The 17851-nt window shown below is 39.7% G+C and overlaps 1 protein-coding gene across 4 annotated transcripts in view; it reads right to left on the bottom strand.

Annotated features, from left to right (window-relative positions):
• The window catches only part of LOC128687488 (nuclear pore complex protein Nup214), a 147393-nt gene that overhangs the window by 98852 nt on the left and 30690 nt on the right, over positions 1-17851 (bottom strand). For all 4 annotated transcript variants that reach the window (XR_011391858.1, XM_053774953.2, XM_070083914.1 and 1 more), the window contains 2 exons: positions 16592-16791; positions 11378-11720 (listed from right to left, as the gene is read on the bottom strand). Coding sequence is in view for 3 of the 4 variants with exons in the window: in XM_053774953.2 (XP_053630928.2) it covers positions 11378-11720; positions 16592-16791 (543 nt within the window). In the remaining variant the exon portion in view is untranslated. The remainder of the gene's footprint in view (positions 1-11377; positions 11721-16591; positions 16792-17851) is intronic.

Genomic DNA, 17851 nt, shown 5'->3' on the forward strand with positions numbered 1-17851 from the left:
AGGAAGAACGGAAGGGAGGTCATTTATAGATAAGAGAAAAAGAGTAGTACAGTGGACCCCCGCTTAACGATCACCTCCCAATGCATCCAATTATGTAAGTGTATTTATGTAAGTGCGTTTGTACGTGTATGTTTGGGGGTCTGAAATGGACTAATCTACTTCACAATATTCCTTATGGGAACAAATTCGGTCAGTACTGGCACCTGAACATACTTCTGGAATGAAAAAATATCGTTAACCGGGGGTCCACTGTATTGAGGACACAACCTTGTGGGACTCCTTTGGCTTGTACAAAGTCCGAGGAAAGCGAGGTGCCAATACGGACCCGAAAATGTCTAATGGACAAGAGAGCAGATATGAAGTTTGGCAGATTGCCGCAGAGGCCTAAGGAGTGGGCTTGGGCTAGAATGTTATACCTCCAAGTGGTGTTATATGCCTTCTCTAGATCAAATAAGACCGCTAGGACAGAATTGCTGTTAGCAAAGTCATTTTGAATATACGTATTTAAGTGGAGCAAGGGGTCTAAAGCAGAGCGGCCTTTGCGAAAGCCATATTGGTGAGAAGAAAGGCTATTGTGTGTCTCTAAGAACCACATCACACATCTATTCACCAATCGTTCCATCACAAAGCAGACCACACTAGTCAGGGCAATGGGACGGTAGTGAGAGGTATCAAACCCTGAGGTGCCCAGTTTGCGAAACAGTAGTACAATAGCTGATTTCCAGTGTTGTGGGAGAACCCCTCGCTCTTAAATTAGATTGAAAAGACATAAAAGAACGGGAAGGGCCAGAGAATGGAAATGGTGTAGCAAACTGATGTGGATACCACCAGAGCCCGGTGCCGACAGCCGACAAATGGAAAGCGTGTACAGTGGAACCTCAAAAATCGAACATATCATATATCGAACGTTTTGAAAATAGGACCATTTTTTCGGACAAACTGTGTCCCTATTATCGAATGCGCCCCTATTTTCGGACCGCCGGGTACGGGACCTGTCTGCCGGCCTGCTCTGTCAGCATCCCCGCGCAGGTGCCGTGAGCAGTCTAGCTTTGTTTATGCTTGAGTGAACACTAACCTGTGCTCTCATTCACGCATTTTATGATTATTTCGTTGTGTTTAGTGCTTGTGGGACTGTGAAATAAGCTACCATGGGCCCAAAGAAACTTGCTAGTGGTACCCCTGTGGTAAAGAAAGTGAGAAACACCATAGATGTGAAAAAGGAAATAATACAGAAGTATGAGAGTGGTGTGAGACTTGTTGAGCTTGCCAGGATGTATGGGAAAAACAAGTCGACAATCGGTTCTATCCTGGCAAAGAAAGAACAAATCAAGGAAGCTTATGTTGCGAAAGGTGTTAATATGCTAACCAAAAGAAGACCACATATAGTTGAAGAGGTTGAGAAGTTGTTGCTGGTGTGGATCAAGGATAGAGAGATTGCAGGTGATAGTGTTTCAGAGACGATTATATGCGAAAAGGCAAGGAAGTTGCATGCTGATCTGGTACAGAAAACTCCTGGAACCAGTGCTGATAGTGAATTTAAGGCCAGCAGAGGCTGGTTTGAGAGATTTAAGAAGCGTAGTGGCATACACAATATAGTAAGACATGGTGAGGCAGCCAGTTCAGACAAACGGGCGGCTGAGAAGTTTGTACAGGAGTTTAAGGGATACATAGACAGTGAAGAATTGAAACCTGAACAAGTGTGTAATTGTGATGAAACAGGCTTGTTTTGGAAGAAAATGCCAAAAAGGACCTTCATCACACAGGAGGAAAAGGCACTGCCAGGACACAAGCCTATGAAAGACAGGCTTACTCTTTTGTTCTGTGCAAATGCTAGTGATGATTTTAAAGTGAAGCCTTTACTTGTGTATCATTCAGAAAATCCCAGTGTTTAAGAAAAACAATGTCTTTAAGAACAAGTTATGTGTCTTGTGGAAAGCTAATCATAAGGCATGGGTCACAAGACAAATTTTCAAAGAGTGGGTCTATGAAGTGTTTAGCCCCAGTGTGAAAAAATACCTCCAGGAAAAGAAATTGCCACTCAAGTGCCTCCTGTTAATGGACAATGCTCCTGCTCATCTTCCAAACTTATTAGACCTCTTGTCTAAGGACTTCAGTTTTATAAAAGTGAAGTTCTTGCCTCCTAACACCACTCCTCTCCTCCAGCCCATGGACCAGCAGGTCATTTCTAACTTCAAAAATCTCTACACAAAAGCAGTGTTTGAAAAGTGCTTTAAAGTGACCACAGACACTTAAGTTGACCCTAAGAGAGTTCTGGAGGAATCACTTCAACATCTACAACTCCATAAGCCTTATAGGTAAGGCTTGGGAGGGAGTGACTTCCAGGACTTTGAACTCTGCTTGAAGATAATTGTGGCCAGACTGTGTCCAAAAGAGGGATTTTGAAGGGTTTGAGGCTGACCCTGACCCTGACCCAGCTCACCCTCTGCCTGTTGTGGACTCTATTGTGGCATTGGGGGAACACCCTGGGGTTCGTGAGTGGTGAGGATGTGGAAGAGTTGGTGGAGGACCACAGGGAAGAGCTAACCACTGAAGAGCTGCAAGAGCTTCATCTGGAGCAGTATCAGACCACAGCTGAGGAACTTGCTTCAGAGGAGAAGGAAGAGGGAGTGGATGAGGTGCCTTCTTCAAAGATTAAGGAGATTTGTGCCAAGTGAAATGATGTCCAAATGTTTGTGCAGAAGTACCACCCTGAACAAGCTGAAACAAGCCATCTTTGCAACAAGTTCAGTGACAGAACCATGTCCCATTTTAGGGAAATGTTAAAGAGGCACCAGAAACAGAGAACTGTGGACAGTTATTTTGTGAGACAGGGGTCCAGTGACTCTCAAGCTGGTCCTAGTGGCATTAAAAGACAGAGAAGGGAAGTAACCCCAGAGAGGGCTTTACCTGAAGTCCTCATGGAGGGGGATTCTCCTTCCAAACACTAACCCCAACTCCCTCTCTCCTCCTCCCTATCTTCCAGATGCCATCACCAATCTTCAATAAAGGTAAGCAAAAATGTTATTTTATATGTATTACTATACAAAATTAAAAACTATAGCATTTGTTGTATGGAAAACTGTAATTAATCTCTATAAAATGTATTTTTTGTGTGAATATTTTTGGGTATCTGGAACGGATTAATTGTATTTCCATTATTTCTTATGGGAAATATTGCTTCGAATTTCAGACTTTTCGAATTTAGAACTAGCTCCTGGAACGGATTAAGTTCGATTTTTGAGGTTCCACTGTACTCTAATTCTAGAAGAGTAAAAGGTACGCTATTCAGCTCCAATCCATCGGAGGAGAAATCTAAGGGCAATTGCTCTTTGGTAGGTTTAGAATTACCTTCTCTACTAATTTTGTTTTCTTATAAATACAGTATGCACAAATAAAATAAATAAAGAACACCCTTAGAAAATTGTAACAACAATCCCTCAGCCAAACAACTGTAACTGTTACTAATTATAATACATACATAATCCAAGTTCGGTATTATTTTCTGCATGGCCAAATGAGCATACGATGAACAAACACATTTTCAAACCAAGGAAAGTTAATAATTAATCAAGTGAGTGATAAACAAGCACTTTCACCATCACTCACTGTCTTGCCAGAGGCTTGCCAATACTACAGTTCAGATGCCTCTCTAAACAGCAAATATCCCCACCCCTTCTTCAGAGTGCAAGTACTGTACTTCCCACCTCCAGGCCTCAAGCCCGGCTAACCAGTTTTCCTGAATCTCTTCATAAATGTTACCTTGCTCACACTCCAGCAGCTAGTCAAGTTATAAAATCCACTTGCCTCCAGTCACTCCTATCTAACAAGCTCACACACACCTTCTGGATGTCCAAGTCGCTTGTGTACAAAACCTCCTTTACCCCATCCCTCCAACCTTTCCTAGGGTGACCTTTACCCTACCTTCCCTCCACTACAGACTGATACAACCTCCAAGTAATTCTATTTTGCTCCATCCTCTTTAAATGTCCAAACCACCTCAACAACCCCAATACAGAGCTATATAAGAAACAAAAGAAGGAACACTACAACAGGACTATTGCCTATGCGAGGCAGGTCCAATTCTCCCACCAGCTTAAGCCAATGCCCTGACCCAGTGAGGTCAGACACATCACTTAACCCTTTGAGGGTTTTCGTCGTACTAGTACGTCTTACGCGTAGGGGTTTTTGACGTACTAGTACTCATAAATTCTAGCGGCCTCAAATCTAGTGGGAGAAAGCTGGTAGGCCTTCATATGAAAGAATGGGTCTATGTGGTCAGTGTGCACAGTCTAAAAAAAATCCTGCAGCACACAGTGCATAATGAGAGAAAAAAAACTTTGACCATTTTTTTTTAATAAATCAGCGACTTTGCAGTGTATTTTCGTATGGTATTTATTGTTGTATTCTAGTTTTCTTGGTCTCATTTTATAGAATGGAAGACATATTACTGAAATTGAGATGATTTTGACTGGTTTTACAATGAAAGGTGCCTTGAAATTGAGCTCAAAGTAGCAGAAATGTTCGATTTTTAGCAAACTTCAAAAGTAAACAAATCGTGCCAAGCGTGCAATACACGTCAACTGGTGAGTCTAATATTCTTTCACAAGTGCACCAATAATATTTATACCATTTTTTACACTAATGCAGTAGTCTGCATAACAGTAAATCTTATATTTTTTGTGAGAATAAAAATTCAAAGTGGAAAGCAAAAGAATATAAGAGGGGCCTTGAGACGTGACTAATGACTAGAGGAAATGTCATTTTAGTTCCAGGAATGTCTTTCTTGTTTATTCTGGACCCTATTCGGAAATTGGCATCTTTTGAAATTTGTGTGAAATTGGCAAAATTGCTAAATTCTGACCACTGTACTGGATAGTAGAATTTATAAATGGGTGGTTTCTTGCACCCATTCGATAGAAAAAATGGAGTTCTAGCGAAATATTCATGTTTTTTGTCGACTAGTACAGTGAAATTGGCCGAAAATGGGGCTCAAAGTGGGCAAAATCGCCGATGCGTAAACATCGCCGAGACCGCTAACTTTGCGAGAGCATAATTCCGTAAGTTTTCTATCAAATTTCAAACTTTTGGTGTCGTTATGATCGGGAAAAGATTCTCTATCTTTTCATAAGAGAAAATAATTTTTTTTTTTTTTTAAATTTGGCCGACCCTGAGAACGAGTTTCGGAGAGGGCCTGTCGACCCTCAAAGGGTTAACGGAGGAGCACTGCATCCGACACAAGCTAGTCAGGTCCAACTCACACCCACCCACACCCACTCATGTATTTATCCAACCTATTTTTAAAACAACACAACGTCTTAGCATCTATGACGGTACTCGGGGGTTTGTTCCACTCATCCACAACTCTATTACCAAACCAGTGCTTTCCTATATCCTTCCTGAATCTGAATTTTTCCAATTTAAAGCCACTGCTGCAAGTCCTGTCTATGTTATATATTTTTAGCATGCTATTTGCATCCCCTTTATTAATTCCTGTTTTCCATTTATACACCTCAATCATCTCCCCCCTAATTCTATGCCTTTCTAGAGAGTGCCGATTCAGGGCCCTCAGTTTATCCTCACAGGGAAGATTTCTGATACATGGGATCAACTTTGTCACCTTCCTTTGTACGTTTTCCAGTGGATTTATATCCATTCTGTAATACAGTGACCAAAACTGTGCAGCATACTCTAAATGAGGCCTAACCAAAGATATAAAAAGTTGAAGAACAACTTGAGGACTTCTATTATTTATACTTCTTGCTATGAAGCCAAGGATTCTGTTAGCTTTATTGCAAACACTAATGCACTTCGTCTTGGTTTTAGATTACTGCTAACCAGAACTCCTAAATCCTTTTTGCAATCCATAATATTAAGATCTACATTATTTAGTTTATGTGTGGCATGGTTATTCTCCTGTCCAACATTTAGAACTTTGCATTTGTCTATATTAAACTGCATCTGCCACTTCTCTGACCATTGCATCAGTCTATTCAAATCATCCTGGAGTGCTCTAATGTCCTCATTAGAATTAGACAGCCTATTTTGGTGTCATCAGCAAATTTGCTCATGTCGCTATTTATTCCCTCATCTATATCATTTATATAGATTGTGAACAACAAGGGGCCCAACACTGACCTCTGTGGAGCACCGCTTGTGACGTGCCCCCATTCTGATTTCTCACCATTTATGAAAACTCTCTACTGCCTATTTGTCAACCATGCCCTTACCCAGAAAAAAATTTCTCCTATTCCAAGTGCCTTGGGTTTCCTCAATAGCCTCTGATGTGGAACTATCGAAAGCCTTACTGAAGTCCATATACACAATATCATATTCAATACCATGATCTACCTCCTCAAATACCTTAGTGAAGAAAGTTAGTAAATTCGTAAGACAGGAACGCCCCTTTGTAAAACCGTGCCGAGATTCATTAATCAATTTATGCCTTTCGAGATGGCTACGAATTGCTTCGGCAATTATTGATACCATAAATTTTCCCACTATAGAGGTTAAGGCTTATTGATCTATAGTTCGAAGCTAAGGATCTGTCACCTGCCTTGTAAATAGGCAGGTGACATTTTCCATTTATCAGGCATTATGCTAGTTTGTAGTGATATGTTGAAAAGATTAGCCAAAGTTATGCTAAGTTCCTCTTTACATTCCTTTAACACCCTTGCAAACACTTCATCAGGGCCTGGGGATTTGTTAAGATTTAATTTCTCTATTTGTCTGAGAACCATATCACTAGTTACTGCAATCGTGCATAGTTTATTATCGTCCTGTTCTACATAATTTATTATTTCTGGAATTTTGCTAGTATTTTCCTGGGTAAAATCTGAGAGGAAGTAAGTATTGAAAATTTCACACATATCCTTATCACTGTCTGTGATCTGACCAGAGTTACTCTTAAGTGGGCCTATCTTGTCCCTAATCTTACTTCTGTATACCTGAAAGATCCCTTTTGGGTTAGCCTTAGAATCCCTTGTGACCTTAGCCTCATAATCCCTTTTTGTTTTTCTTATTCCTTTTTTTTATTTCTCTCTTTAATTGAATATACTGATTTCTTAACTGCCCATTCCCTCTTTTGATATGCCTATATATGCCTCTCTTTTGACCAATGAGATGTTTTAATCTATTGTTCATCCATTTGGGATTGTTTTTATTAGATCTAATTTCCCTACTTGGAACAAAAGTTGTCTGGGCAGCTAGAACTATGCTGTGAAAAAGTCATATTGGCAACCAAGACCACCTACCTTACCCATAGTCAGGACATCCCAATTTAGCCCACCCAGGTAATTTTTCAGTCCCATGAAATTGGCCAAGCAAAAGTCTGGGACAGAGATTTGATTGCAGTTACCTGGGTAATTCCATGATATATTGAAACTAAATGATTTGTGATCGCTTTCCCCAAGCTCATCATTAACCTCAAGATTATTAATTAGTGATTCTTTGTTGGCAAGAACCAAGTCAAGTAGATTGTTTTCTCTAGTTGGTTCTGTCAGAAACTATTTTAAAAAGCAATCCTGAACTGTATCAAGAAAGTCACTAGATTCAAGATTTCCTGTCACACAGTTCCAATCAATTTGTCTAAAGTTAAAATCTCCCATTAATACAACACTTTCATATCTAGATGCCTTATGAATTTCATCCCATAACAGCTTACTGCACTCCCTATCAAGGTTTGGGGGCCTATAAATCACACCCAAAATTGATTTGTCATGACCCTCAAGAAATTGTAGCCAAACAGATTATGTCTGACATTTCTGATCTTATATCATGTCTAAGACAACAATTTAAATTTTCTGACATACATTGCCACTCCACCACCCTTCCTGTTGACCCTATCAGTGTGAAATAGTTTATAACCCTGTATGTTGCATTCAAAAGGCATTTCTCTATCTTTCAGGTTGAACCATGTCTTTGTTATAGCAATAATATCTACATTACCTGCATGTGCAAGTAATCTTAGCTCACCTACCTTATTTCTTAGACACCTACTATTTGTTTAGTAAACCTTAACCCTTTGACTGTTTTGGTCGTATATATACATCTTACGAGCCAGTGTTTCAGATGTATTAATACGCATAAATTCTAGCGGCTTCAAATCAAGCAGGAGAAAGCTGGTAGGCCCACATGTGAGAGAATGGGTCTGTGTGGTCAGTGTGCACCACATAATAAAAAAATCCTGCAGCATGCAGTGCATAATGTGAAAAAAAAAATGACCGTTTTTTTGGATTAAAATGCCGACTTTGAGGTGTATTTTCGTATAGTATTTATCGTTGTATTCTCGTTTTCGTGGTCTCACATGATAAAATGGAAAACATATTACAGAAATAGAGATGATTTTGGCTAGTTTCACGACCTGGAAATTAAGCTCAAAGTAGCAGAAATGTTCAATTTTTACCAATGTTCAGTAGTAAGCAAATCACACCACACGTCCAATACACATCAACTGCGGAGTCTAATATTCTTTCACTAGTGCACTGATATTATTTATACCATTTTTACAATAATGCAGTAGTCTGCATAACAGTAAATTTTGTATTTTTTGTATGAATAAAAATCAAAATAGAAAGCAACAGTAATATAAGAGAGGCCTAGAGACATGACTAATGAACAGAGGATATGTTATTTTAGTGCCAAGAATGTCTACAGTGTTTATTCTGGACCCTATTTTAAAATTGGCATTTTTTTAATTTGCGTGAAATTGGCCAAATTGCCAATTTCTGGCCATTTTATTGGGTAATTCAAATCGGTAAATGGCAGTTTCTTGTACTCAACTGATAGAGAAAATGGAGTTATAAAGAAATAGCTATGAGCTTGGTCAACTGGAACAACAAAATTGGCCAAAAACAGGGCTCAAATTCGGCGAAATCACCGATGCGTATATATTGCCGAGACCGCCACTTCGCGGGAGTGTAATTCCGTGAGTTTTCGACCAAATTACGTACTTTTGGTGTCATTACAATCAGGAAAAGATTCTCTATCATTTCATAAGAAAAAATAATTTTTTTTTCCAAAAATTTTGCGACATAGAATGACAGTTTCAGAAAGGGGCTTGCGACAATCAAAAGGTTAAGGGAGCTAGTCACTCGTTGCCTTCTACTATCTCTCTGTTTGTTGATCAATTGCTTTGCTAGCAACTTTATTTTCAATATTGTCTTTTAACCCCTTCAGGGTCCAAGGCCAAAATCTGAAGTGGTGCCCCAGTGTCCAAGAAATTTCCAAAAAAAAATTTGTTATTTTTTCTTATGAAATGGTAGAGAATATTTTTGTGAAGGTAATAAAACAAAAACTACGAAATTTGATATAAAATTGACGAAATTATGCTCTTGCGAATTTTGATGTGTCAGCGATATTTACGAATCGGCGATTTTGCTGACTTTGACTCCCATTTTAGGCCAATTACATCATTCCAGTCGACCAAATTCTTAGCTATTTCACTAGTATTACTTCTATCGACTGAGCACAAGAAATCGCCAAGTCAACTGTTTCAACTACAAAATAAAGTGATCGGAAATTGGTAATTTGGCCAATTTAACACAAAGTTCAAAATATTCCAATTTCAAAATAGCGTCCAGAATAAACAATGTAGGCATTCCTGGCACTAAACTAACATTTCCTCTGTTCATTAGTTATGTTTTGAGGCTTTACAAATAAATTCCATTTTGGTTTTTTATTCACATAATGAATTTTTATTCACACCAAAAAATAGAAGATTTACCGTTATGCAATATTGTAATAATTGTATAAATATCATCACCATATTTGTGAATGTATATTAGACCCACCAGCTGGCGTGTATTAGATGTGTGAGGTCGTTTGTTTACTCTTGAACATCGGCAAAAATTTAACATTTCCGCTACTTTGAGCTCAGTTTCAAGCCATTTCCAGTGCTAAAACCAATCAAAATCATCTCTATTTCTGTAATATGTCTTCCATTCTATCAAATGAGACCAAGAAATTGCAAATACAACTATAAAAAACATACGAAAAAACACTGCAAAGTTGCTGTTTTAATCGAAAATCTTGGTTTCAGTTTTTTTTCTCTCATTATACACAGTGTGCTGCAGGATTTGTTTTATGTGGTGCACACATACCACATAGATGTATTCTCTCATATCTAGGCCCAAGTGAAGTGTACCACTCACAGTTTATCAGAGTGAGCTGAGCTCATGACGTAGATCTACGGTTTGGACCCTGAACGTAAAGCCGTAGATCTACGGGACGGACCCTGAAAGGGTTAAACATATCCCTGAGGTATCCTGGTAATATCTACTGTTTTCAACCCTAATACTGCAGCCTGGTTGTTTCACACAAACACCCATACCTCTATAATCTATCAGTTTAAAGTCCTAGACAAGTCATCAATTACCCCCTCAGTTGAATTGGCTAATGCAACCACTCCAGCCCCAGAGAGATGAACCCCCAGCCCTTGCATACATATCATGTTTGCCATAGAATTTGTCTCAATTATCAATGAATGGGATTGCAAGTTCCTTGCAGCACCTGTCTAGCCAGCAATTTATACCAATTGCCCTAGACATACAATCATTGCCCACTTGTACTTAACCAGTAGCTCCTCTCTCCTGCCCTTCCCAATGTCATTACCTCCAGCACTAAGACAGATAATGGGCTTGTTCCCATTACCTGACATAATATTATCCAACCTGCTGACTATGTCACCAACACCAGCTCCTGGAAGGCACACCCTCTATCTGACCTTCCTATCTCTGTTACAAAAAAGCACGGTACATATATCTTACCTGAGAATCTCCTACAATTAGAATATTCTTACCCTGATTAGCAGGGGAGTCAGTGATACCTTTAACCTCCCTAACCACTGCGGTACACTCGTCCTGGAGAACAGAGACTCGATTTCCTACCTTCTCATCTTCTCCATTAACCCTCCTTATCTTCCTTCTTCCTGAGCTGTGAACCACTTGCCACTTAAAGCAGCTGCCACTCTCACAGCTAGTGACCATTTCCTCTTCACCAGCTCCATCCATCTCACACTCACTCTCTGACCCATATAGGTGAAGCTTCAGCCTCCTATTTTCCTCCTGAAGAAGTAGAACCTCCTCCTTCAACACTTTAACCTGAGATTCTAAAACACTACAACAAGCCATGGTGCTTGGTAACATCCCATGCTAACTCCCAGAGAGCTTAGGACAGGTATGACCACATGTGACCACTGACCTCCAAGAAAACTTTAAAAACCAAGCAGCAGTATTTAATTAAATAAGAAGAAAGTTTCCGAGTGCACCAGTTAACCAAAAACTGACAGGATTTAAAAAAAGTAAATTTCTTTTATAATTCTAAGCACTAATAATGAAAAACAATTCAATTTGGAAGTTTCACACACTTAAAATTTGCCAACCTGTTAAATAAACTTGATGCACTTGATGTAACTGGAAAAGTACTCCCAGTAGGTGTGGTAAATTCTGTAGTTGTTGCAGGCGTACTAACAGGTAGTCCTTGTATGCCAGATGGTGTACTAATTGTGAACTTTGGGATATTAATAAATGCACCATCTGCAGGAGTAATATAAGAGGCAGCTCCTCTGTACTGCTGTGGAGTGCGGTGTCCACTGTTAGGTAAGTTCTTCAGGGCACAAGTTAAGGCTTCAGCACCGGGTTTCCTATTAATCACGTGGAACATATTAAGTCCTCCACCAGTTGATAATGTGAATATTACAGGACAGGGGCCAAAGGTGCTTTCATCTGGAATTCAAGATAATGATATAATTTCATTATAGTTACAGCTTTAGTATTTATATAGGGCAGACCGACAACATAAAATCTGAATTTTTTTTTTAACATGCTAGCCATCTCCCACCGAAGCAGTGTGACCCCAAAAAGAAATACATTCACCATCATTCACACCATCACTGGCTTGCCAGAGGCGCACAGATACGACAGTTTGGATGTTCCTCCAAACAGCAAATATCCCAAACCCCTACTTGACATAAATTTTACATTATATTTGCTCAAATCTTAACCCTTTGAGGGCTCAGAGGCCAAATCTCAGAGTGACAGCCAGGGTCCAAGAATTTTCTAAATTTTTTTTTTGTTATTTTTTCTTATGGAATGGTAGAGATTATTTTTCTGAAGGTAATAAAACAAAAAGTATAAAATTTGATGGAAAACTGACAAAATTACGCTCTCATGAATCTTGCTGCATCAGTGATATTCATGCATCGACAATTTTGCCGAATCTGACTCCCATTTTAGGCCAATTACATTATTCAAGTCGACCAAATTCTTAGCTATTTTGCTAGTATTACTTCTATTTTATCAACTGAGCACAAGAAATCACCCAACCAACTATTTCAACTACCCAATACAGTGATCAGAAATTGGTAATTTGGCCAATTCCACACAAAGTTCAAAATATTCAAATTTCAAAATAGGGTCCAGAATGAACAATGCAGGCACTCCTGGCACTAAACTAACATTTCCTCTGTTCATTAGTTACAGTTTCATGCTTTACAAATGAATTCCATTTTGATTTTTTATTCACACCAAAAAATAGAAGATTTATTGTTATGCAATATTGTAATAAATGTATAAATAATATCAGCACATTCGTGAACATACAGTAGACCCACCAGCTGACGCGTATTAGATGCGTAACGTTATCTGTTTACTCTTGAACATTGGCAAAAATTGAAAATTTCTGCTACTTTGAGCTCAGTTTCAAGCCATTTTCAGTACTAAAAACCAATCAAAATCATCTCTACTTCTGTAATATATCTTCTATTCTATCAAATGAGACCAAGAAATCACAAACACAACTGTAAAAATTGTACGAATAAACACTGCAAAGTCGTCATTAATCCAAAATTATGGTCAGTTTTTTTCTCATGCACTGCATGCTGCAGGATTTGTTTTAAGTGGTGCACACTTACCATATAGATGTATTCTCTCATATCTAGGCCCAAATTTACCATTCACCTTATCTGAGTGAGCTGAGCTCATGGCGTAGAACTATGGCTTGGACCCTGGCTTCAAAGCCGTAGAACGAGGAGACAGACCCTCAAAGGGTTAAATGCAGTATTTTAAAATCAACAAATGCCCATTCAACATTTTAAACGCAATCTTATAAATACAACCAATATCATTCCTTGAGAATTTCTATCAGAAGATATTTATGAATCTAGTTTTCTAAATACTGTGCAACACTGATGTTACATTATATAACTAGAGGAAGCTCAAGATATTTTTTTTGTTTAACCCTTTGACTGTCGAAAGGCCCAATCCTGAAGTGTCTCCTGGTGTCGCAAAATATTCGAAAAAAAAAAAATTATTTTTTCTTATGAAAATGTTAAGATGATTTTTCTGATTGTTTTAGTCCCCCAAAAAAAATTTTCCCATCAGTACTTACCGAGATATAGAGTCCTGAAGTTTGCTGAAACTGATCTGCGAGCGGCAACAACAGCGACTGCCCCTCACCCGGTGAACTTTGATTTACTTGTATTCGATAGTTTCTTGTTTTTTCACTATTTTATTTTTTCACATAACTTTTGTGGCCTTTGAGACCAGATTATTGTGCAATGTTCAAATATACATTCGTTGAATGTAACACAATTATAGCAAAAACACTCGTATCATAATAATGTTGCTAAAACTTGTTTACACAATGTAAACAAATGTTTATTACGATTGTTTTATAATATATATACACATGTACAATCACTGGACACTTTTCTAGAAGTGCTGCAGCTTGTGGAATTCTTTGAAACATGGGTATAAGCACAATGGTGTCTTACACTCCTCACACATAAAACGAGTGTCTCTGCGTTTTTGTGGGCGTTTTGTGGTATGTCCACAGACAAAACACCTCTTCTGAGCATTTTTCTTGGCAGTAGTAGCAGGCAGTGGTATGGGGTAGTGATCACCAGGCCTCAGACGAGAGGACATGTGTTGATAATTTCGTGGGCGCTGGTCTATTGCAGGTGTTGTTTCTTGGTACTTGAATATTATTTGTCTGATGACTGACAAACAAAATTCACCATATTTGGGTTTCTTCTTGGTCTTCAACTTATACATATTATAAGCATTCAGCATGGAAATGTCAAGAAGATGGAAAAACAGTTTTATGTACCACTTATAACTTTTGCGAACACAGTCAGCAAACCCAATCTGCATGTCACATTTGTCCACTAAGCACATATTGAGGTTGTAATCCATCACAGCTGCAGGTTTTACAATGGGTTCATTGGTCTCTCTATTCTGCTTGCCAGTGTCTACCATTTCGTGTTGGTGAACTGATGTCAGCAGTGTGACATCACATTTGTCATGCCACCGAAATGCCATGATGTCATTGGCAGCAAACACCTGCACTTCACCTCTACGACTGCCAGCATCAAACCTAGGCATATGTTTACGATTTCTACGCACTGTGCCACACATCTGTCATGTTCACTCGCAAGAAATCACTGAGTATAGGGCTTGTGTACCAGTTGTCAGTATATAAAATATGCCCCTTACCAAGATATGGCTCCATCATTGTTCTAACCACATCACCAGAGATACCCAGTAACTTTCTGGTATCTTCCAATGTTTTACCACCAGTGTACACAATTATATACAAAACCAGACCAGTTTTGCAATCACACAGAACAAATAACTTTATACCAAAGCGTTTCCTCTTACTTGGTATATACTGCTTGAATGAGAGTCTTCCTTTGAACAAAATCAAAGACTCGTCAATAACAAGCTTCCTGAAGGGATAAAAATACATACAGCACTTTTGTTTCAGGTACATAAACACACGTCTGATCTTATATAACCTGTCGCTTCTGTCAGGCCTGGTTTTGTTTGAAAAGTGTAACATACGTAACAGTAACACAAATCTATTCACTGGTATAATGTCACTGAAAGCAGGGGTTGAAATCAGGCGGTCTGTCGCCCAGTATGTGTTGACACTATGCTTATACACATGTGGCATAAGCATTATTGTGGCAAAGAACAGATACATCTCTGCCACAATTGTGTCCTTCCACTGGTGAAGACGTGAGCTTGGCGACAGAATAGTGTTTGCCATGGTGTACTCATGGTATGTATTGCTTTCCCTGACAATAATGTCCATCAGGGGTTCATCGAGGAACAACTGAAAGCATTCCAGTTCAGTGGGATTGTTCCCAAGTGTACATGATGGCCGTATTCCACTTTGTCCTCCATCAAAGTCATGGGGATTGGGAACAAACTCATCATCTTGCTGCCAATCCCAGATGCGGTCAGCTGGTGCGTTCTGGATATTGTAATGTGGTTGTGGTTGTGCAGGTTGTGGTTGTGGGAGTGTGAGGTCGGGTGAGGCTGGTTGTAGTTGTGCAGAGTCAGCAGCGCGGGTAGTAGCGTGGCCTGCTGCTGTGTCACATGACTCATGCCACCATCACTATCACCACCACCGCCTGCTGCCTCACTTGCATCATTGATACCCATCTTAACAATATCGTCATCTTCACTATCAGGACGTGGTGTAGGGCCACGGGATGTGCTACGAGATGTAATCCTTCCTCTTGGAAGAGCATATGGCACACTACCAGACCGCATGCGACGTCGTATATACTGCCGCTTCACTGGGGAATATTCACCCTCACTGTCACAACTAGAACTGCTTTCAATAACCTTGAAATCACTATCACTATCACTTGCACTGCTCACATCTGAGTCTTGTACACAGGCAAATAGTTTCCTCTTTCGTCCTGGTACAGGTGAACATGAACGAGCCAGCCCAGCACCAGAGGTGGAAGGTTGTGGGTCATCTGGGTTTTCATCACTAATTATATTATCCTGGGTAATTTTTTCGGTCATACCCGCTTCAAAACCAGGGAATTCACTTTCACTGACACTATCATCACTGTTTGAGCTATCACTTGGGAACAAAAGACCTCCAATCCGCCGAGGAGTGAGGAACTTCTTACCGCGAGGCATGGTAAAAATGGACTACTAAGATGGCGTTCCCACAATGCACCGCTGAGTCCCAGATTTTTTTTCACAGGGTGCACACCGACCACTGAGACCCATTCTCTCCCGTGTAGGCCTACCAGCCCTCTCCCGCTTGATTTGAAGCCGCTAGAATTTATGTGTATAGATACATCAAACACGGTATCTCCCATGACGTATATATACGACCGTGACAGTCAAAGGGTTAACATACCAGCCGTGGGAGACTGCTGGTATGTTAAAAAAAAAAAAGGGGGAGGGAGGGTTACTAGCCCTTTGCTTGCAAAGCTCAAGATAGTTCAGTAGGACCCCTGTATCCATGGGAAACAAGTTTGAAGGACTTGCTGTTGATAGCAAAACCGTGAATAGTAGTAAAACCTATATACAAGTCCTATTATAAAGTTTAATTCATAAATTATGCACAATAAGTGGAGAATTATCACTTTTTCACTGACAGGAAGCACTTCACAACTTCTGTTAGGCTTTGAAGAACTTCCAGCTTCTTTGCTTTTGTGCCTTGAGGGCATTATTATGCAAAATTAAGAGGTATTTTTGGGCCACACTAAACTGTGGACAACTGAAATCACAGATACTGAATCAGTGGATATGGGGGTTCTAATGTACCTAATATAGTAGTACCTCACCTTTAGCAGTAAAAGTCCTCTCTGAAGTGAAGTCCACTGCCATGCCTAACGGAAAGGTTTCTTCTGTTACAGAGATGTTCTGAACTACTGCTGCAGCACCTTCTTCCATCTCGTATTCACACCACATGTTACCCCCACTTTCAGATTGACCCAACACTCCAAGTTGGTTGGCACGTGATGATAACAGACACAAGAGATTCCTGCAAACATGAACTCAGTAATTGTTGTAGAAAATTATATTAAATAAAAACACTGAATGAATAACAAGATGTTGCAATAATACTCAAGCATGTACAGAATCAGTGGCTCCACTACATAAATTATTTAACTCAACAGCCATGTCTCACCAAGGCAGCAGGGTAACTCAGAGAAGGAAATAAATTCTTTTTTTCTTTTTTAACAAGCTGGCCATCTCCCACCAAGGCAGGGTGACTCAAAAATAAAGAAAATCCTCAAAAAGAAAATACTTTCATCATCAATCAACACTTTCACCTCACTCATACATAATCACTGTCTTCGCAGAGGCACTCAGATACGACAGTTTAGAAGTTCCTCCAAACTGTCAATATCCCAAACTCCTCCTTTAAAGTGCAAGCACTGTACTTCCCATTTCCAGGACTCAAGTCTGGCTAACTGGTTTCCCTAAATATTACCCTGCTCCCACTACAACAGCTTGTCAGGTCCCAAAAACCATTTGTCTCCATTCATTCGTTTCTAACACACACACACACACACATTGCTGGAAGTCCAAGGCCCTTGCCCACAAAAACTCCTTTACCCCCTACCCCCAACCTTTTTGAGGACAACCCCTACTCCTCCTTCCTTCCCCTACAGATTTATACACTCTCCAAGTCATTCTACTTTGATCCATTCTCTCTAAATGACCAAACCACTTCAACAACCCCTCTTCAGCCCTGACTAATACTTTTAGTAACTCCACACCTCATCCTAATTTTCACACTCTGAATTCTCTGCATAATATTTACTCTACACATTGCCCTTAGACAGGACATCTCCACTGCCTCCAGCCGCCTCCTCGCTGCTGCATTTACAACCCAAGCTTCACATCCATATAAGTGTGTTGGTACCACTCTATTTTCATACATTCCCTTCTTAACCTCTATAGATAACATTTTTTTTTGTCTCCACAGATACCTCAATGCAACACTCACCTTTTTTCCTTCACCAATTCTATGGTTAACCTCATCCTTCATAAACCAATCCGCTGCCAAGTCAACTCCCAAATATCTGAACAAATTC

Source organism: Cherax quadricarinatus, chromosome 11 (genome assembly GCF_038502225.1).
Source record: "Cherax quadricarinatus isolate ZL_2023a chromosome 11, ASM3850222v1, whole genome shotgun sequence".
Lineage (NCBI taxonomy): Eukaryota > Metazoa > Arthropoda > Malacostraca > Decapoda > Parastacidae > Cherax > Cherax quadricarinatus.